The sequence below is a fragment of the Brachycentrus maculatus genome, unplaced genomic scaffold (assembly GCF_059751285.1).
Source record: "Brachycentrus maculatus isolate JH-2025_06_01 unplaced genomic scaffold, ASM5975128v1 h1tg000475l, whole genome shotgun sequence".
NCBI classification, from domain to species: domain Eukaryota; kingdom Metazoa; phylum Arthropoda; class Insecta; order Trichoptera; family Brachycentridae; genus Brachycentrus; species Brachycentrus maculatus.
The window spans coordinates 1377497-1399407 of NW_028281222.1; the positions used below are offsets into that span (position 1 = coordinate 1377497).

The 21911-nt window shown below is 33.6% G+C and overlaps 1 protein-coding gene across 2 annotated transcripts; it reads right to left on the bottom strand.

Annotated features, from left to right (window-relative positions):
- Window positions 1-446: 446 nt before the first annotated feature.
- On the bottom strand, window positions 447-20268 carry LOC148302135 (damage-control phosphatase 1-like). Of its 2 annotated transcripts, none has more exons than XM_088272092.1 (9): window positions 20036-20268; window positions 16091-16196; window positions 14262-14335; window positions 10834-10983; window positions 9762-9912; window positions 7684-7867; window positions 6032-6330; window positions 4161-4465; window positions 447-3428 (listed from the first exon to the last, which is right to left on the bottom strand). In XM_088272092.1, the coding sequence occupies exons 1-9, from the start codon at window positions 20128-20130 to the stop codon at window positions 3377-3379; spliced, it is 1416 nt and encodes a 471-aa protein (XP_088128218.1). In that variant the 5' UTR covers window positions 20131-20268; the 3' UTR covers window positions 447-3376. The 2 variants fall into 2 exon arrangements, with proteins under 2 accessions (XP_088128218.1, XP_088128217.1); XM_088272091.1 differs by lacking the exon at window positions 20036-20268 and adding an exon at window positions 18991-19180.
- Window positions 20269-21911: the final 1643 nt, after the last annotated feature.

The following is a 21911-nucleotide window of genomic DNA, read 5'->3' on the forward strand; positions in this document are numbered from 1 at the left end:
CTTGCTAAATTCAACCATAGATGGTGTCAAAATGTAGCATGTGAAAAGTGTCTATGGGAGCATAAATATAATCATTTTAATTTTAATAACATAAATATAAGTTACAAAAATTGACTAGTGTTCTCAATCACAGGTAAAAAGGTGAATGTTACATGTGTGTAAAGTGATCACTTAAATCAGCCTATAAAAGGCCGTAAACACTGTAAATACTCAGAATTCCATTGTCTTCTTCATCTTTGTTGAGATATTAATAAAACAAACATATTTAGTGTATTTAATTTTTATTCATATCTCAACAAGATTAATATATCAATGTGCAGTCGATATATATCGACTGCACATTGATACAATTCCGATTTATTGGTATGAATATTAATCCTAATATAGGTGGCACTGCAATGAAAAAAACTTATTTCTGTAAAAAATAGATAAATAAAACAAAAGTCTTTTTTGTTTTTGATAAATACATTTTATTCCAATAACGATATCAAATAAAGAATGTAAAAACTTTTATTAAAACAGCTGTCAGAAAATCTAATTAAAATATTATAATTCACAGAAATATTTAAAAATAGGATAACAATTATTTACGACTTTTTTTTGACATTTTTATTTTTCTTATAAATGAAGATAAAAAATTTGATACATATCGTAGTCGTACAGGAGAAAGTGACTAACTACCAAAACGTGAAATGTTCAGGAGGGCCATTAAAATCACTTTTGCTTGGAAAGAAAATAAAAATCAATGCAGTTAGTCATTTTTACCAACTCAATATGTTATACTTCCAAGTTTAAAATCCTTTGAGATTTTTTCAGGGCAATATTAAGCTAGTATGATATCAAATAGTCAATGATCACGTTTTTGTAAAACAATGCACTTGGTCACTTTCTCCTGTATGACTACGATATATCACGTTGAGCTAATGTTTTTTGCCAGTTCACCCACAATGTCTATGAAAACGCTTGATGGTCTTAATGTTTAGCATTTTTAATGGCAAGGGATTAATTTAAAGATGATCAATGCAAAGAAAAAAACAATTTATTATCTTTCCAATTCATCACACTTCGAAGCTGTTTAAATTTGAGCGGGTGAAAGTTGAAAGTAGAATTATAAAATGTAGAAATTCATAAAAAAGTACATATTTCGCTCACTCCTTTCAAGAACGTCGTAAATCAAAAACTTGATTTTTCAGGAGAATGTTTTTAAAGTTTAAAAATATAATAAAACGTATTAAAAATAAATATCAAGCCACGTATTGGACTTTTTACTGTACAACAGATGATTTTGGTAAAACCTGAAGGTTTTTTCTCCATTTGAAAAATATTTATTATATTTAAAGAAATATAATTAAACAATGCCTTTTCTTCAAAATGCAAAAACAACACTTTCTGCCCTGTAGCGGGTAAATATAAAGTTAAAAATATGCCTCTTTTGCTGGGATATAGTACATTTTCTGAGCATTCCGACATGCACAACCGAAAATTGACAAAATTTGATTTATGACGTTTTTGAAATGAGTGAGCGATTTGTGAAATATTATATTGTATGAAAAACGCATGTGGCACTGATTTCTTCAGTTTTTACAAAAATGTGCATTTTTTCATTGTTTGAGGGATGTTTTCAACATGATAATATCAGCTTTGACATAGGTAGAAATTCATCACAATATTAACACACTTGGGACGGAAAAGGTATTTCTACCCATTGGGTCGATTGATGCTTAACCCTTCCCTTAGGTGCTAAAAACGGGTACACCTGTGATATGCATATGAAAATGTGATTTAAAAACAGTAAAAATGTAAATATTGCTTTTATTGAGCGTTGAAATGTATCAATTTTGTAATGTTAGCTCGGGTAAATACTTAAAAAGAGAAAAAAATATACACCGCAATTGCAGCTATAGCTAGCGAAGCGACACAACCACTCTGAACAACAATTTGTGAGCAACTAAAATGAGATCGTCGGAAACAGTATGAAACCGCTTGCGCGTGTACGTAAAGTGCGGCACGCACGCATACCATGAGAAATGTTTGTGTATTGGTGATTTTATCCCTCCGCCTCCGAGATGTAATGGTCAGCGTGTTTAGCTACCGTGCTGGAGGTCCCGGGTTCGATTCCCAGGGGGGGGGGTGAAAATAAATATTAGTGATTTTACACTGTAATATTTATTTAATATTACCCTGGACTGGTTACTGAAGCGCAAGAGTGATTACCTTGCCTTCATGTAAGTAATGATCAAGATAACACTGCGTCAATTTGATGCAGTGCCCTATGCACCATTGGGTGCTGATAAGGGTTATAGTTAAGATTCTATCCCTGATTTTTTTTACAATTTATTTATTTCAGTCGCTGCAAATGAATAAGTTTATATTATAATACTTTTATGTAACACATAAAAGTATTACTGAGGAATACAAAAATTCTGAGCCCGTATCTACTATAATTTATATTGATTTTCTCATTTTTAAAGTCAAGTTCTAGTAAAATACATATCACCGGTAGGGGAAGGTTAAGGACGGGAAGGGTATTTTTACCTTCTGCGCCGGCCTCATTTCAGAGTCAGAAAAGAAGCAACTATTCAATGTTTTTATATGAATGTTATGAACCAATCTCTCTGTTAAGGTCTAAACTATATGTACACAAATCGCTCACTCCTTTCAAGAATGTCATAAATCAAAAAACTTTTTTTTTTCAAGAGAATGTTTTTTAAGTTCAAAAATATAATGCAATGTGTTAAAAATAAATATCAAGCCACTTACTGAACGTTTTACTGTGCCACAGATCTTTTTAGGTAAAACCTGAAGGTTTTTTCTCCATTTGAAAAATATTTAGTACATTTAAAAAAATAATTAAACAATACCTTTTATTCAAAATGCAAAAACAACACTTTCTGCCCTGTAGCAGGTAAATATTAAGTTGAAAATATGCCGCTTTTGCTGGGATATAGTACATTTTCTGGGCATTCTGAAAACATGCACGACTGAAAATTGACGACGTTCTTGAAAGGAGTGAGCGAAATATCAAATCCCCATCCAAAATGTGTTAATAATATTTATTATATCAGATACTGGATTTTCACCCCACGAATGATATGTCAATATTATAGGTGTCTTATAACTTGATACGAACATGTATCATTCTTTTTTATATGAAAGAAGATGGAAGTCTGAGTATCCCAGGGCTTACGACCTGGCATTTGGCTGGCTGAAGTGATCGCTTAACCCAGCCAGGCCGTAAGACTTCTACATTCCAGGCTTCTACATTCCTTCATTTAAAAAAGAGCTATAGATGTTTCGTACCAAGTTATAGAGACAAATATAAGAATGTATTTGACTCGACGCTTAGATGTAAATTAATTTATGATGCGTTTTCGGGTCACAATACTTCGTGAGCGAGGACAATCTTCCTTGGGCAGTATTGGATGACACTGGAAATAAATAAAGAATATAAATATAATTCATATTTGAAGCACTAACTTTGTGATTTTCCATTTTGTAATTAAAATGTAACTTTGTTTTAAAATCACTATAAATATTTTATTATAACTTAATTATAATGTCTACCATTTTCGAAGCTAACTGCTTCTTTATCAAGACTGACTCTTAATCAGTCTTGATAAAGAAGCGGCGGCGGAAGACAATTCGTCGGCAGTTCTTGTCAGAACTTCGGGTCGCGGATCTGACTTGGGAGGACGCAAGGGAGCTGGCAGCCGACAGAAAAGCCTGGAGACAGCTTGTGGACTCTATATGCTCCACATACGGAGCGGATATGGTAAAAGAAAAAGAAGAATCCTAAAAGTCCTGGTAACCAAAGGGCTAATTCGGTTTTGGATTTGATCATTCAAAGCAATCAGTACGCAAGTTAGTTTACGCTTTTGTAGCTCCTGATATATTTGACAATTACATATTTTTTTATTATTTATTTAAAGAAATAACCCGCAAAGCGTCTATTTTAGATGCTTGTCTACAGGTAGGATAGTAAGGATAAGGAAGGTAAATGTAAAAAACACATCACAAACACCCAGATGAATTGAAAATAAATCTTTCTTGAATTCACTTTGCAATTGGCGGGAATCGAACCCGCGACGCCAGTTTCGCAGTCGAGCGTCTACCCAACTACGCCACAGCGCCTGCCTAGTTTAAAAATAAGTTATCCGTACCCATAGTCTCCCTTCTCCATCCACTTCTCGTCCCTGGCGTTGAGCGTCTCCTGCAGGCCCGGCGGCAGGCCGCAGATCAGGTCGGCCTTGACGGTCCGCGCGGCCACCAGCGGGCACGGGAAGAAGTCCCTGAGCGCCACCTCGAAGGGCGTCGTCGGCGGCCAGCTCACCTCGCCCATGAGCTTGCGGTAGTTGAGGTCTCCCTTGAAGAACACCATGTCGGCCTCCCCGAGCGTGTTGTAGAGCCCCTTGTCCAGGGAGCTCATCTTGAAGTACTCGTGGGGAGTCGTCCAGAAGTGATCATCCTGGAATCAACCAATAACACCCTATATTTTTTTCCACCAATTTATTCTTAACAAGCAAAAGGTTTTTTTGACATCTCATCAAAGATGAATAAGAATATGGAAGTCTGGGCATTTACGGGGCTGACGACCGTCATAGGTTGGTTTATTAATGAAATCAAATTTTAGAAATGAGTTACAATCGGCCATGAAATCATCTCGTGGCCATGACACAAACCTTTTTAAGTAGAGTGAACTTATTTTCGAATGAAAAAATGTCTTCATTTACCCAATTTACGTCATTGAGTTGGAGTACTTAAAAACCCACGACAATGCGGGACCAGTCCTTAGCGGTCAATTCAAATTTCCGCACAAACGCGGACGGGTCGTTAAGTCATTTTTAACCTTTCCTTCCTGGTGATATATATTGAATAAACTTTGACTTTAACAACGAGAATATTATATAAAATATAAAAGATAAGGCTCAGAGTATTTTTGTATTCCTCCATGATACAATTACAAATTACATAAAAATATTACTGTTTTACCTATAAATACGATGGTACACAAAACTATTATGCACGTATTTTATCGAGCATCTAGATCAGAAATGTGATAAATTGAAATTTTTATCAAAAGGATAATTCTATCCTTAATGGGACATATTATCAAGTGCCTTAAAAAAATTGCATAAAAATAATAAATTACCGAAAGTTTTCTTTACTGATTTGTAGATATAACAAAAAAGTAACTTTATAATATGAATTACCAACACAAAGAATTTAAAAATAAATGTTTTGTTTACTGCAAGAAGATGTAAATTTATACATATGATTTAAATTAAGTTTAAAAAAATATAATAATAGTATAATAATAAAACCCTTATCCACACCCCAATGGTGCATAGGGCACTGCGTCATATAAACGCAGTGTTATCTTATCGTTTACACATGAAGGAAAGGTGATCAGCCCTCCGCTTCAGGTACCAGTCCAGGGTAATATTGAATAAATATGACAGTGAAAAAATCACTTATATTTATTTTACCCCCCCTTGGGAATCGAACCCGGGACTTCCAGAACGGTAGCCGAGCGTGCTGACCATTACACTACGGAGGCGGACTTAAAAAATAGTTTGTATTTAATAAAATATATATACATATATTGTGTCGGGTTGTGGTCCTGTGGTTAGTGTCGCGGACTCTTGATTCAAAGTTTCTCGGTTCGAACCCACTCTACCACAATTTGATACCCATTTCTAATAATGAGCTGCTTAGGCTCACAGAAATAGTATGATATTGAAGTATTTGTGTAAATAATAAAAACAAATATTTCTCTTTTTTTAAAAAAAATAAATAAATGATTTAGTCTGATGTCGTATTTTGGCTTGGCGCTGTTCAGCTGTGGGTTAAGCTGCTCCATAAGTTCAAATAGATTCCCCCGGACATTTGCATATCAAGTCCGTAATTTTTTTGCATATAAAGAAAAATACAGTGATTTGTAAATAATAAAAACACAAATATTTCTCATTTCTTTTAAAAAAATAATGATAATATAAGCTTACTAAGGAAATAAAAAAATATAAAAAATTACCTTACAAGACCAGACATTGGTCTTGAGGTAATTCTTCCACTTCTTGCCGAGGTACTTGACGTTCTGCGAAGACAGATTCTGTTTGCCCGTACCGTCGGCCGTGGGGATGTCCATGCTGAAGCTGGCGTTGGTCGCGCCGTCCACGGTCCAGTCGATGTCGCGGACGGTCGCGTCCGACACAAACCACGGGATGGCCTTCACGTGGAAGCGCACGCGCGTCGCGTACTTCTTGGTGATGAGGTAATCGGCAAAGCAGAAGTCCATGTAGAGCTCGTATCCGGAGTTGTCGCAAACGATATCTGGAAAAATGACCCTATTACTATTATGGCAACACGTTGACTGCCACGGCAATTTTCACAATTCCGGTCTAAAAAGCCAATTTTGTTTAATCACATTCAATAAAAATATTCTTTTACTATTTGATTTTGAATAAACGGTTTATAATTATATTTTCTGTTTATTTATTACGGTCCGCCTCCGTAGTGTAATGCTCAGCACGCTCGGCTACCGTTCTGGATGTCCCGGGTTCGATTCCCGAGGGGGGTAAAATAAATATAAGTGATTTATTTACCGTAATATTTATTCAATATTACCATGGACTGGCACGTGAAGCGGAGGGCTGATCACATTTCTTTCATGTGTAAACGATCAAGATAACACTGCGTTTATATGACACAGTGCCCTATGGACCATTGGGGTGCGGATAAGGGTTTGAATGAATGAATTATGTCAACACGTTGACTGCCACGGCAATTTTCAGAATTCCGGTTTAAAAAGCCTCTCGGAAGGTCTGCCTGGGGGTCTGCGTCCTTCACCCTTATCCGCACCCTAATGGTGCATAGGGCACTGCATCATATAAACGCAGTGTTATCTTGATCATTAACACACGAAGGAAAGGTGATCAGCTCTCCGCTGCAGGTATCAGTCCAGGCTAATATTGAATAAATATTAGAGTGACAAAAATCACTTATATTTATTAGACCCCCCTCTGGGAATCGAACCCGGGAACTCCAGAACAGTACCCGAGCGTGCTGACCATTACACTACGGAGGTGGACTACCTACCTCTACTGCCTAAGCTAATTAATTCGCTGAGCACGCCACTGAAAAAATATATATATGTAATAAATAATAAATATATATAAATATATATATATATATATACATATATATATATATATATATATATATATATATATATATATATATATATACATATATATATACATATATATATATATATATATATGTATATATATATATATATATACATATATATATATATATATATATATATATATATATATATATATATATATATATATATATATATATATATATATATATATATATATATATATATATATATATATATATATATCGCAGTCATACAGTAGAAAGTGACCAAGTGCATTTTTCATAAAAACATCATTGACTATTTGATATCTTACTAGTTTAATATTGCCCTTAAACAAATCCCAAAGGATTTTAAACTTGGCAGTATAATATATTGACTTGTTAAAAATAATTAACAGCATTGATGTTTATTTTCTTACCACGCAAAAGTGACTTGAATGGCCCTCCTGAACATTTTACGTTTTGTTAGTTGGCCACTCTCTCCTGTACGACTACGATATGTATAAATAATCTCACCAATAATAATTTCTTTGTCTTTCTTGGCCAGGCCAATTTTGCAGAGGTCCTCGAATACTTGCGCCGATTGGTCGACAATGATGTTGTCGCGCAGGGTTTCCACCATCGTTATCGGGTTTATATCCTGACTGACCTCATTGCCAACGGAGAGAGAGAGGTCGCACTTGTTGCCCCAGAGATTTAGCTAGAAAAAAATCAAAACGAAAAAGAAGACGTTTAGTAGGGACTATATTGAAAGCTGTCCCACCGCATGCCCAGATCTGACACAGAAGCATCTAGGATTGCTGACAGATCTGCTCTTGCTAAGCAATCTTTTTTTTTAACTAAGTTGCGAAATTCATTGAAAATGTGAAACAATATAAAATTGTGTCCCGATTTTACTGTGAATTTACATTTAACCCATCGGCCTATCAGCCGCCAACCGTTGGCGGTAGGTATCTTTTTACATTTGCAAATCAGACGCCGTTTAAGCCACGCCCCCATCCGTTGTAGTTCAAATTATAAAGATACTTTCGTGTGATATCTTCAAATCAGTAAAGAAACCTTTTTTAATGCATTATTTCTTATAATTTTAATACAAATTTATTGACGACACTTGACCAAAGATGTCCCTGTAAGGATAGAATTATCCCTTTGATTGAAATATCAACTAAAATCAGTGAGAAATTAAAACTGTACATCCCAGGAGTAATGTTTCATTGAGTTATTTTTTCAAGTTTTCATGTTAATTTATCACATTTCTGATCTAGATACACGATAAAATATGTGCATAATAGTTACATGTGCCATATTTATTGGTAAAACAGTAAAAGTTATAATTTTATGAGATAGTTTATTTTTATAACTCGGTTGAATTTGAACACCGATGACGCCGCAGCCACGCGAGCGGTGTCATTGGTCGGCTGTAGGACCGCGTACTAAACATCAAATGTTTAGTGCGCGGTACCTTTTTCTGCATTAAAGATTATTTATATGTTTGTTCTCGTTTTATCAGGTGGAAAATATTAGCGTCCCCTTGTTTGACACCATATCATCACCTCCCCTCCGGGCGGGGCAACTCTCTTACTTGCGGGGATACATTCAATTAGTGTCTTTAAATACATGTTTTGAAAAAAAAACTGATTTGCGGATGGGTTAAAAGCTTTCAATATACCTGTCACTGCCAATCTAAATAAATACAAGATTGTAAGTCCATCACCAAATTTTCTAGAAGTACCCCGGTGTAGGCAGTGAAAGGGATTAGTGTTTAGTTCAATTAGTCAGCTAGATCCGATTCCGACTCGACGTTGGCCAGTACACAGACGCCCACAACCCCGACCAGCACAGCAGACAGACACGGAACAGTGCAAAGACGTTTACAGAGAATTGGAAGTATAATATATATTGACTTGTTAAAAATGACTAACGGCATTGATGTTTATTTTCTTGCCAAGCAAAAGTGACTTAAATGGCCCTCCTGATGTTTTGTTAGTTGGTCACTTTCTCCTGTACGACTACAAGTTGTTCTACATTAGAGTTTTTTTTTTCGGCTCCGACGTTTAGATGAATTGGATGTGTAAGCTCCATAACTGTTAATTCCAAGCAGCCTATGTATAACTTGGTGAAGACTCCGTTTCTATTGATTATAAATATGGAATCTTCAATGAAAATATACAAAACATGTGTTGGACCAATTGCCACTTATTGGATTGAGGCATAAGCAGATACTTCTAGAACAAAATCTCAACTTGGAACCTCCGAGATGAAGACTCTCCGATCCATAACCGGAAACACATTGCGAGACCGAGTAAGAAATACCGACATCAGGAGCATGTGTAAGACGGAGGATATCGTGAAGTGGGGGCGACAACGAAGGCGATACTGGAATGATCACGTAAACAGAATGTCAGATGACAGACTTCCACGTATCGCCCTTCAAGGAATCCCTGAAGGACGCAGACCCCCAGGCAGACCTCCAAAAAGGTGGAAAGACAGCTGGGAGTCAACATCCCAAGAGCTACAAGCGGAGGCACTAACAGATCCTTAGGATCTAGAAAAAGAAGGAGAAGAAGAATCTTCATTAAGTTAGCATGTCTCACCCTCAGCATCAGCTGGAAGTCTTCGAGCGCCAGGGTGACCGGCTCGGCGAGCATCTTGGTGACCTTGTTGGCCACCTGGCACATGGCCATCATGCTGTGCATGAACGAGGAGTCTTTCACCACCCGGAACGGGTCCATGCCGCCGAGAGAGCTGGGGAACGAATACACAATTTTAATATCACTGGGTACTTTTTTTTTTTTTGAGGTCAAGGGATCATGCATCCCTTATGTCACCGCGACTATATTAGGTCTATTATGACCTCCCTCTGTATTACAGCTCACTGCCAAGACCTACGTGAGTCACGCAACTCACGACCTGTCTTGGTGGTAGGAGCTTCACCTTCTCGGAGTCCAGTAGAGGTCCTCCAAGGACGTGACTTCATTTGCGAGCGAGTGCGTCACAATTGTAGAGAATGTGGATTGGCATTTCGTTATCCTCCATACAAAATCTGCATACTGGGGACTTACTTTACTTTGCCATTTTTTTTATTAAATAAAAAAGTGTTAAAAAACAAAGTTGTTTATTTTATAAAGTCTATAAAATGTGCCACAAAGTATCTGCGAAAAACATTCAAGAAAATATGTCAACTAACTAACTAAGCAACATCACGTATCACCGCAGAGATATGCAGAGAGAATAGAACACCACACCAATTTCTCTTTGCAAACAATCTTCGCTTCTTCCACATTTAAGAGTATCCTCATATATACCCGCCGATTATTCCAAATCCCGACCTGACCTCTTTATCTGAAGGATTTGATAATGTAATTTAATACTTGACAATGCCAAGTTTTCCTCGGTTTTCCTTTATTTCTATTTCCAACCATTTTCGCCTCATAAATTCGTTTTTCTGTTCTTTCTTCACTCACTCATTCCACATGTTCAAACCATCTCAACACACCTTTCTTAATTTTATCGATAATGCTTATTACAGCCTTGCATTCTACATTTCGTACACATTCAATGGGTGCCGATAATGGTTAGACGGTCGTAAACCCTGAAATGCACAGATTTTTATATTCTTCTTCATCTAGGTTGAGATGTTAAAAATAAAATAAATAATACTCATACCTGGTCAGTTGGAAGCCTTCGCAAATTCGTCTGTAGACATAGCATTCCGTGAAAAGCCAGACACACGTGAAGTAGTATGGATCCTCCAGATTTGAAATCAGGCTGTTCCATTCCTCCGTATCATCCGACACCACCGTGATAAGCTCCAGCCTGGAAAAAATGTACAATTTTTAAAACATCTTCTATAATTATTCAGTATTCTCACATAGTTCTCTGCCTTAATTTTTTCTTCCCGGTGATATGTATTTACTGCAATTTGACTTTAATAATGAGAATATCAATATAAAATATAATAGATACGGGCTCAGAATTTTCGTATTCCTAAAAAACTAACTAACCATCACGCCGCTTCTCCGCAGGGGTAGGCAGAGAGAATAGACCGCCACACCACTCTGTCTTTGCAAACATTCTTCGCCTCTTCCATGTTCATGCATCTCCTCATACATACCCGCCGATTGTTACGACTCCTAACCTGACCACTTTCAAGTATGGCATATCTGATCGTGCCATGTTTTTCTCGGTCTTCCTCTGCTCCTTTTTCCACTTACATTCGCCTCATAAATTTGTTTTACCGCTCTTTCCTCACTCATTCGTTCTACATGTCCAAATCATCTCAATACACCTTTCTTAATTTTATCGATAATGCTATCTCAGCTTTGCACTCCTTCCTTATTTCACTATTCTTCCGTAATATAATTACGTATCATATAAAAGTATTATGATATAAATTTATTCATTTACAGCGACGGAAATGAATAATTTATGAAAAAATCGGGGAAAGAATCAAAAATACACAAACGTTTCTCAGTGTATGCGTGCATGCCGCGCTTTGGGTACATGCGCAAGCAGCTTGATACTGTTTCCGCCGATCTCTTTTTAGTAGAGCGCAAGTTGTCCTTCGGGGTGGATGTGCCACTACGCCAGCTATGGCGGCTACTTACTCTAAATATTTTGTACTAATCTTTATGTTTCTGTGGTTAACTATAATTGGCTTGTTTCACATATCGTAGTCATACGGGAGAAAGTGACCAAGTGCATTGTTTTACAAAAACGTGATCATTGACTATTTGATATCTTACTAGCTTAATATTGCCCTGAAAAAATCCCAAAGGATTTTAAACTTGGAAGTATAATACATTGACTTGTTAAAAATGGCTAACTGCATTGGTGTTTATTTTATTGCCAAGCAAAAGAAGTGACTTAAATGGCCCTCCTGAACATTTTACGTTTTGGTAGTTGGTCACTTTCTCCTGTACGACTACGATATATCTTTTAATTGTTTTGTTTTACATATGTTGCTGTTGTTAACCCAAATAAAAAATATATATATTTAAAAATAGTTAACATATCGCTCACTCCTTTCAAGAACGTCATAAATCAAAAAACTTGATTTTTCAGGGGAACGTTTTTAAAGTTTAAAAATATAACACAATTTATTAAAAATAAATATTAAGCCAGTTATAGAACTTTTCACTATGCAACAGATCTTTTTAGGTATAACCTGAAGGTTTTTCCTCCATTTGAAAAATATATAGTTTATTTAAAAAAATAATTAAACAACACCTTTTCTTCAAAATGCAAAAACAATATTTTCTGCCATGTAGCGGATAAATATTTAATTAAAAATATGCCTCTTTTGCTGGGATATAGTAATTTTTTGGGTATTCCGAAAACGTGCACAACTGAAAATTGACGATTTTTTATTTATGACGTTCTTGAAAGGAGTGAGCGATATATACAGTAGAATTGTAAAAGCTGATGATTTTTTAATTTTACAAAATTAGTCGGCGAAAATGAGCTCAAAGAAATTGCAAGTGTGTACATGCAAATGAGATAAAAAGGTTAGCAAAGTTTAATGTTAATTATACGTGATAAACTTTATGTTATTATTTATAATAAGAATGGTAATTAATAAGATGAAATAAAATATAATAAATCCGGGAAGCTTCTAACTTATAACATGCTGATATAATAAGTAACTTAAATAATATATGGAATTTGCTAAAGAAGGAAAGTAGACTGAATGCAGTCGAAATTAATTTATTATTTTTATTTTATAAATTTTTTATTTTATTTTATTTCTTAAGTTACTATATTACAATTAATATAAACAATTATTTACACTTCATTTACATCATCTTTAAATATATATATATATATATATATATATATATATATATATATATATATATATATATATATATATATATAAATATTTTTTTTTTTATCCGCCTCCGTAGTGTAATTGCTACCATTCTGGAGGTCCCGGGTTCGATTCCCAAGGGGGGTAAAATAAATATAAGTAATTTATTCAATGTACCTGAAGCGGAGGGCTGATCACCTTTCCTTCATGTGTAAAAGATCAAGATAACACTGTTTTTATATAACGCAGTGCCCTATGCGCCATTGGGGTGCGGACAAGGGTTTAATGACAAAAAAATATATATATTTATATAAATATATATATGTATATATATATATATATATATATATATATATATATATATATATATATATATATATATATATATATATATATATATATATATATATATTTACATCTCCTTACAGTAAACAACTTTTTTTTTTAAATGCGATCTCTCACTGATATATTTATTTTATTTTAATGACTAGTTTTCAAAGCTACAGATGATTTTTTCTTCGGGTCTGAATATAAATGTTTATATTTTTAGTTTTTTTTTAAAAAGAGAAATATTTGTGTTTTTATAATTTACACAAGTATTTCAATTTCATACTATTTCTGTGAGCCTGAGCGGCTCATTATTAGAAATAGGTATCAAATTGTGGTACAGTGGGTTTGAACCGAGAAACTCTGACTTAAGAGTCCGCGACCACGGGACCACAACCCGACACAAATTTCATCATGTCTTACCACAAAGTGAATGCCGAAACAATAAATAAAATATGTATGATAGATGTTCCAATTGCGATATAAGGAAAGAATGCAGAAAGAATAGAGCACCACACAAATTTGTCTTGGCAAGCAAGCCTCTTCCACATTCACTCGTCTCCTAATAATATACCCGCCGATTATTCCTAATTCTGACTTTACCATTTTCAAGTATTTGAAATACTCAATTATGCCAAGTTTTCTTTGGTCTTCATCTGCTTCTATTACCAACCACATTTTTTTTACCGTTCTTTCTTCACTCACTCGTTTCACATGTCCAAACCATCTCAACACACCTTTCTTAAATTCATAGATAATAATCTCAGTCTTGCATTCTTTCTTAATACAGTATCACCATTAGAACATCTATCATACATGGTTTTGCCGCACTGAGAGATCGCATTCTGACTACATTCATTCTAATCTCATTCTTCTTTTGCCAACTCTATGCTTCACTTGTATACATTAGGGGACTCCTTATATCTTCATAAAGCTAAGACATTCGAAAATCGCTTACTTTTTATTAGTTTGAATTTCATTTTTCAATTTAGAAAGGTATGCAATGACAGCCTTCACGTCTTCCTGGGCACCCTGTAACATACAAAAATTATAATAATTTAATTAAAGTACACAATGGAGTCCTGGTTCCAACCCTAATGTATGGAAGAGAAGCATGGAGTTGGTTAAACAAAGGTGAAAGCAGACGGAATAATAATAGCTGAGATAAGCATTATCGATAAAATTAAGAAAGGTGTGTTGAGATGGTTTGGACATGTAGAGCTAATGAGTGAGGAAAGAACGATAAAACAAATTTATGAGGCGAATGTAATTGGGAAAAGAAGCAGAGGAAGACCGAGAAAAACATGGCACGATCAGGTATGCCAAATACTCAAAAGTGGTCAGGTTAGGAGTCGTAACAATCGGCGGGTATGTACGAGGAGATGCATGAACGTGGAAGAGGCGAAGAATGTTTGCAAATTTTTCACCTTTGCTTTCCATTTTTCCTTTCTTTTCAAACTCCGCCCCTTGACTAACCCCCTCCCCCTAACTTTCCCCGCTTCTTATTCATAGAAAAATTTTGTATTTTATATTTTAGTTACTGTACAGACCTGAAAGATGGAAGTTTAACTTCTGAAACATATAGTCTTTAATAAAACTCAAGTGGTATAAAATAAGTGTTTTCTTTAATCATTGTAATGATAAACCTCGTTAGTGGGAAATATTACTATAAATGATTAATTTTGTACCACCCTGTAATATTAAGGAAACACAAAACACTGCATTTAATGAAGATGAATTTTATTTCTTATCAAGAAAAAAATAATTGTTGTAACAGATTCCGTTAAACAACATAAAATTTATTTGTACATTGACCTGATGACAATAATTGTGTTATTATTATTTATGAATGTAGATAGTCTTTAACCCTTTTATACTTTCATTCCATAGGTGAATGATTACAAATCACACTAAGGACGGGTGTTTGTTACGCCCGCGACCGCTGGTGACGGGAATTGATAATTCGCTCACTCCTTTCAAGAACGTCATAAATCAAAAATCGACAATGTTTAGTTGTGCATGTTTTCGGAATGCCCACAAAATGTACTATATCCCAGCAAAAGAGGCATATTTTTAACTTAATATTTACCCGCTACAGGGCAGAAAATGTTGTTTTTGCATTTTGAAGAAAAGGCATTTTTTTAAAATATACTAAATATTTTTCAAATGGAGAAAAAACCTTCAGGTTTTACCAAAAAGGTCTGTCGCACAGTAAAAAGTTCAATAAATGGCTTGATATTTATTTAATACATTGTGTTTTATTTTTAAACTTTAAAAACGGTCTTGTGAAAAATCAAGTTTTTTGATTTATGACGTCCTTGAAAGGAGTGAGCGAATTGTGTACATATAGTTAAGACCATATATTGCTCACTCCTTTCAAGAACGTCATAAATAAAAAAACTTGATTTTTCAGGAGACCGTTTTTAAAGTTTAAGAATATAATAAAGTGTATTAAAAATAAATATCTAGCCACTTATTTAACTTTTTACTGTGCAACAGATCTTTTAAGGTAAAACCTGAAGGTTTTTTTCTCCATTTGAAAGATATTTAAAAAAATTATTCAACAATACCTTTGCTTCAAAATGCAAAAACAACACTTTCTGCCCTGTAGCGGGTAAATATTAAGTTAAAAATATGCCTCTTTTGCTGGGATATAGTACATTTTCTGGGCATTCTGAAAACATGCACAACTGAAAATTGACGATTTTCGATTGATGACGTTCTTGAAAGGAGTGAGCGATATGAGACAGACATCTACTAAAAACTTCTACTACAAAAACAACTTACCGGTCCAAATTCATGTGCGATTTCATCTCTATCTTTGGCCAAATGGTCTATGATTTTAGTTATTATGACGGGCAGTCTCTCCTTTATGGTGAAATATGCAAAACTCCTAGAAAAAAAACACACACATAATTATATTTATTTTCTTGAATGTTTTCCGCAGATACTTTGTGGCACATTTTATAAACTTTATAAAATAAAACAACTTTGTTTTAAACACTTTTTATGGGTACACTTCTTCTGGCCGGTCATCGTCAGGGTTTATGTACTAATTCTAAAACATTGAAATACTCATAGTAAGGTTATAGTTAATTACCCTTCCCTTACGATGCCAAAAACTTCCACGTACTCCGTACACCATATGGAAATGTGATTTAAAAAAAAAATGGGAAAAAACTCCTAAATGTTGCTTTTATTCAGCATTGCGCAGTGAATACGTCCACTCCGGTCTTGTGAAAGTGGTTAAAACAAAGTTGTTTTATTTTATAAAGTTTAAAAATTACATTTATCTTAGTTTCTTATTACTACATTCTCCGCTTCTGTTTGTACATGTTTTTACTTTCATTCTTCATAAACTTACAACATTTTGAGTGTGTCCAAATACTTGTTCACAAAATCTGGATTATCTCCAATTACAGGAGTTATTTTCATATTATTTTTTGACATCTCATCAAAGATGAAGAAGAATATGGAAGTCTGGGCATTTACGGGGCTTACGACCGTCATAGGCTGGTTTGAGTGATTACACACGTGTAACATTCACCAATTCTACCCATTATTGACAACCACACTACTCAAATTCTTGGAAGTTCTATATATATGAACCAATTTAGAAACCTTGTTCATGAATCACTAAAACTTCACTAGAGACATCTATTGGTGAGATGTAAAGAAGCTTTTTACTAAGCAGAAACTCTTTTATTAGTATGTGAGATCCGAATCCCGGATTATAATCACACACATGAGAAACGCCAGAAAATACCATTTTCATTTTTATTATTAAGCTTATAATTTGACTAGATAATTTATTTACAACATTTTACATCTTTGATGAGATGTCAAAAAATAATATGAAAATAACTCCTGTAATTGGAGATAATCCAGATTTTGTGAACAAGTATTTGGACACACTCAAAATGTTGTAAATAAATTATCTGGTCAAATTATAAGCTTAATAATAAAAATGAAAATGGTATTTTCTGGCGTTTCTCATGTGTGTGATTATAATCCGGGATTCGGATCTCACATACTAATATAAGAGTTTCTGCTTAGTAAAAAGCTTCTTTACATCTCACCAATAGATGTCTCTAGTGAAGTTTTAGTGATTCATGAACAAGGTTTCTAAATTGGTTCATATATATAGAACTTCCAAGAATTTGAGTAGTGTGGTTGTCAATAATGGGTAGAATTGGTGAATGTTACACGTGTGTAAAGTGATCACTCAAACCAGCCTATGACGGTCGTAAGCCCCGTAAATGCCCAGACTTCCATATTCTTCTTCATCTTTGATGAGATGTCAAAAAATAATACTTCATAAACTTAATTAAAGTAAACCACAAAATTGATAATTTTACCACTTTTACTAAGTTTCCAACCAGTTTTGACAAACAAATAAATTAGATTTTAGTTTTGTACTGACATCTCTTGGTGGAACTGCATTTTATATATATATTGGTCACTCCTTTCAAGAACGTCATAAATCAAAAAACTTGATTTTTCAGGAGAACGTTTTTAAAGTTTAAAAATATAACACAATGTATTAAAAATAAATGAACTTTTTACTGTGCAACAGATCTTTTTAGGTAAAACCTAAAGGTTTTTTCTCCATTTGAAAAATATTTAGTATATTTAAAAAAAAAATTAAACAATACCATTTCTTCAAAATGCAAAAAAAACACTTTCTGCCCTGTAGCGGGTAAATAATAAGTTAAAAATATGCCTTTTTTGCTGGGATATAGTACATTTTCTGGGCATTCCAAAAACATGCACAACTGAAAATTGACAATTTTTGATTTATGACGGTCTTGAAAGGAGTGAGCGATATGTTTTATATAGTTTTTTCCCCATATATTTTGTTTGACTAGTGATCGGTCTGATGATGTAGGTAACGACAAAACTCGGTCACTGGTCAAATAAAATATATGTTGAAAAAAAACTATATGGTTGTTATTTTATTATATTCAACAAATAAATAATATACTAGAAGTATAATGGAAAATTGGTATTTTCTTATAAAGAAAAAACAGCCAGTAAAAAGGCAAAAAAATACAATATTTCAATATAACAAAAAATAATAAAATAAAGTCTGATTTTAGTTTTCTGTATAAAATTAAGTGATTAGAAAAAATAGTTAATTAAAATGAATACAAAAAGAAAATATAAAAAATAAAATATGAAAGGTTTGTTGAATAGATACAGTTTATCATATACTATTACAAAAGTTTCATCATATACTATTTCAAATTACAATAATGTGTTCTCATTTTTATTAAGCTTATAATTTGACCAGTTAATTTATTTACAACATTTTGTCAAATTTAAAGTTTATAAGCCCTGTAAATGCCTAGACTTCCATTGTCATCTTCATCTATGTTGAGATGTCAAAAATAATGTGAAAAATAATTCCTAATTGGAGATAATCCAGATTTGTGAACAAGTATTTGAACACACTCAATATGTTGTAATTATTAATTTATTATATATATAAATATAAAATATAATCGCTATTGTGATATCGGGACGATTGTAGAATTTTAAGAAATCGAGTATTAAACTGTTATCCATTTTGAAAAACGAATTGATTTCAAAATAATCAGAGTGACAGAAAATGCATGTGTGTAAACAAAAACAATTGCGCAAAGAACAAAATACAATCTAAAACATAACCACAAAAAACCTCCTACCTTTTGTAAAAGCCAGAAAGTTGTACATTGTAAGGCGTTACGGAGTCAATTAATGGTAATTTTTCTACCGATTTAGTATTCCCCGCTTTGAACATCTTGAACTAACTGAATAAAATTTAAATAAACACTATAATTTTAAACCCATCTGATAAAACCCCCCTCACAAATCACCCAAACGTCACTGGAAAGTGGAAAATTCGTTTCTCATTTTTTCCAAGTTTGTAAATTTCTTTATTACCGACTCGAATAAAATATTTTATCCTTGTCTCTCCGATACGAATTGATAGAGGCAAAAAGAGAAGGTGGCGATGAAGTTTGAACAAAACGTATTTGTACTGCAAACATATTTAAATGAAACGCAGCACACTATGCATCCTTGTTTCTTAAATGTTCATTTGTTAAGAGAAAGTGAGATATCTACAGAAAACAGAAAGAAATGGACTTTGTGAAAAGGTTAAAAAGAGATGGAGCGTATTTTGTAGTACGCCATCTCTTTTTGCCTCATTGGATCCTAGTTCTAAGCTTACGACCTATATTATTTTGTGTGATTTCGTATCCGTCCGATGATGTTTTCAAAAAGTATCATCGACGAAATTTAAAAGTACTTCAAAACATAATGATGAATTTAATATGTTGTAAAATACGTACGAAATATTTTTGGATTTCAGAAGGATAATATACTTAATTTAATTCATCCTAATAATCGAATAATTTTAATGGCAATTCGTTACTAATCGTTCAATTCCTATTTTATCAAAGGCTCAAACCATTGTATAATAGTGAGTAATATTCATTAGAACTTAAATATCACATCGAATGCATTATATTTTTTAAAAAGCGTTTGATTATTTAAATATTTTCCGCGTAGTATTTTAAATAAAACTTTTGTTAAATTAAAAAAATAGCAATTTTTATTATTACTTATTTTAGTAAGCGATTTAGTCGCTAGAGGAAAAACATAATATAAAAAAAAATGTTTGAAACAACGTGCTTTTTTTAATGGAAGTTTATGAAAAAAATATATTTATAATTTTTTAATAATTACCGTCCGAAAATAGGGCACATTCTAACATTTCTGGGTGTTTGTATGTCCATAACGGGGTACGTCACCGTGTCCACGAACCAATCAAAAGCTCCCATTTTTTATGGATTTGCCGTTTTGTCCTTTTGTGTAATCAAAAATGGCTTATTTGATTTGCAATTTTGTAAATTAAGAATTAGGACACGACTTGCGAGGAGAGTGAAAACGACACACTGAAATCTAAAAATAGTGCTGTGAGTCCGACATTCTTTATTCCACGCAGAACAAATATAGTGCCGATATTATTTTCAATGTTCAAAATATGAGCATTTTTAACTGTACTTATACATAAAGATTTTAGTTGACCTTATAAAAACGTCGACGAACACTTTCTGCCCTTATTTTCTATTCCTGTATTTGATGTATCATTTTAGCAAATGTTTGTATTCTGTACCTTATATATCGGTTACTCCTTTCAAGAACTTCATAAATAAATAAAAAACTTGATTTTTCAGGAGAACGTTTTTTTAAAAAAAAAACTAACTAACCATCACGCCGATCCCCGCAGGGGTAGGCAGAGAGAATAGAGCGCCACACCACTCTGTCCTTGCAAACATTCTTCGCCTCTTCCACGTTCATGCATCTCCTCATACATACCCGCCGATTGTTACGACTCCTAACCTTACCACTTTCAAGTATTTGGCATACCTGATCGTGCCATGTTTTTCTCGGTCTTCCTCTGCTTCTTTTCCCGCTAACATTCGCCTCATAAATTTGTTTTACCGTTCTTTCCTCACTCATTCGTTCTACATGTCCAAACCATCTCAACACACCTTTCTTAATTTTAGAACGTTTTTAATGTTTAAAAATATAATACAATGTATTAAAAATAAATATCAAGCCGCTTATTGAACTTTTTACTGTGCAACAGATCTTTTTAGGTAAAACCTGAAGGTTTTTTCTCCATTAAAAAAATATAGAGTATATTTTAAAAAATTACTAAACAATACATTTTCTTCAAAATGCAAAAACAACACCTTCTGCCCTGTAGCAGGTAAATATTAAGTTAAAAATATGCCGCTTTTGCTGAGATATAGTACATTTTCTGGGCATTCTGAAAACATTCACAACTGAAACTTGACGATTTTTTATTTATGACGTTCTTGAAAGGAGTGAGCGATATATGAGTCCACTTGCAAACCACGTGCTGTTAAAAAAATTCAGTTTTTCAGGCCAAAGGCGAAAACTCCACAAGTGTTTTCGGATGAGTTTCCACTTTTCACGAGAAACCAAAAAAAAAATCAATTCGAAATATTTTCCGATGAGAAAAAAACCACAATATGTTTTTTTTTTAATTATTATTATTATTATTTAAAGGAATAACCCGCAAAGCCTATACTAGAGGGTTGTCTGCAGGTAGGATAGTAAGGATAGGGAAGGTGAATGTGAAATATACATCACAAACATCCAGACCAATTGAAAATAAATCTTTCTTGAATTTATTTTGCACTTGGCGGGAATCGAGCCCGCGACCAGGTTCGCTTCATACGCAATTTTCATATGGGATCCATGCGTTCGTAATTTTGCGTAATTTTTCCATGCGTTGAAAACTTGCGTGTGCATATACTTTAATCATTAAAGCTCTATGTAAACTTTTTTTACTTAAGGCCCAGTATTCGTTAAGTCGCAACTTAATTTTGCCTAAATCCAGTGACACTTTTTTTTTCTTCTTATAACACCGTTTTTGCAATAAAAAATATAAGTTTTTTTTCTTAATGTGGTTTTTAAAAGAAAAGAGTTATTGAAATATGAGTTTATAAATATTTTTCTGCATACTTAAGTATATTCTAAAAAAACTTTTTTTATATTTTTATCAACCGAGTAGCAATACATACACCTA

What these genes read in the sequence shown, in the direction of transcription:
- LOC148302135 (XM_088272092.1), bottom strand. Translation starts at nt 20,130, where the DNA reads ATGGGAGCTTTTGATTGGTTCGTGGACACGGTGACGTACCCCGTTATG. An exon ending in ATGTGCCCTATTTTCGGACG is followed by an intron (nt 16,197 to 20,035) that starts GTAATTATTAAA and finishes TTTTTTTTCTAG; the next exon opens with GAGTTTTGCATATTTCACCA. An exon ending in AGACAAAGAAATTATTATTG is followed by an intron (nt 6,331 to 7,683) that starts GTGAGATTATTT and finishes TCATTTTTCCAG; the next exon opens with ATATCGTTTGCGACAACTCC.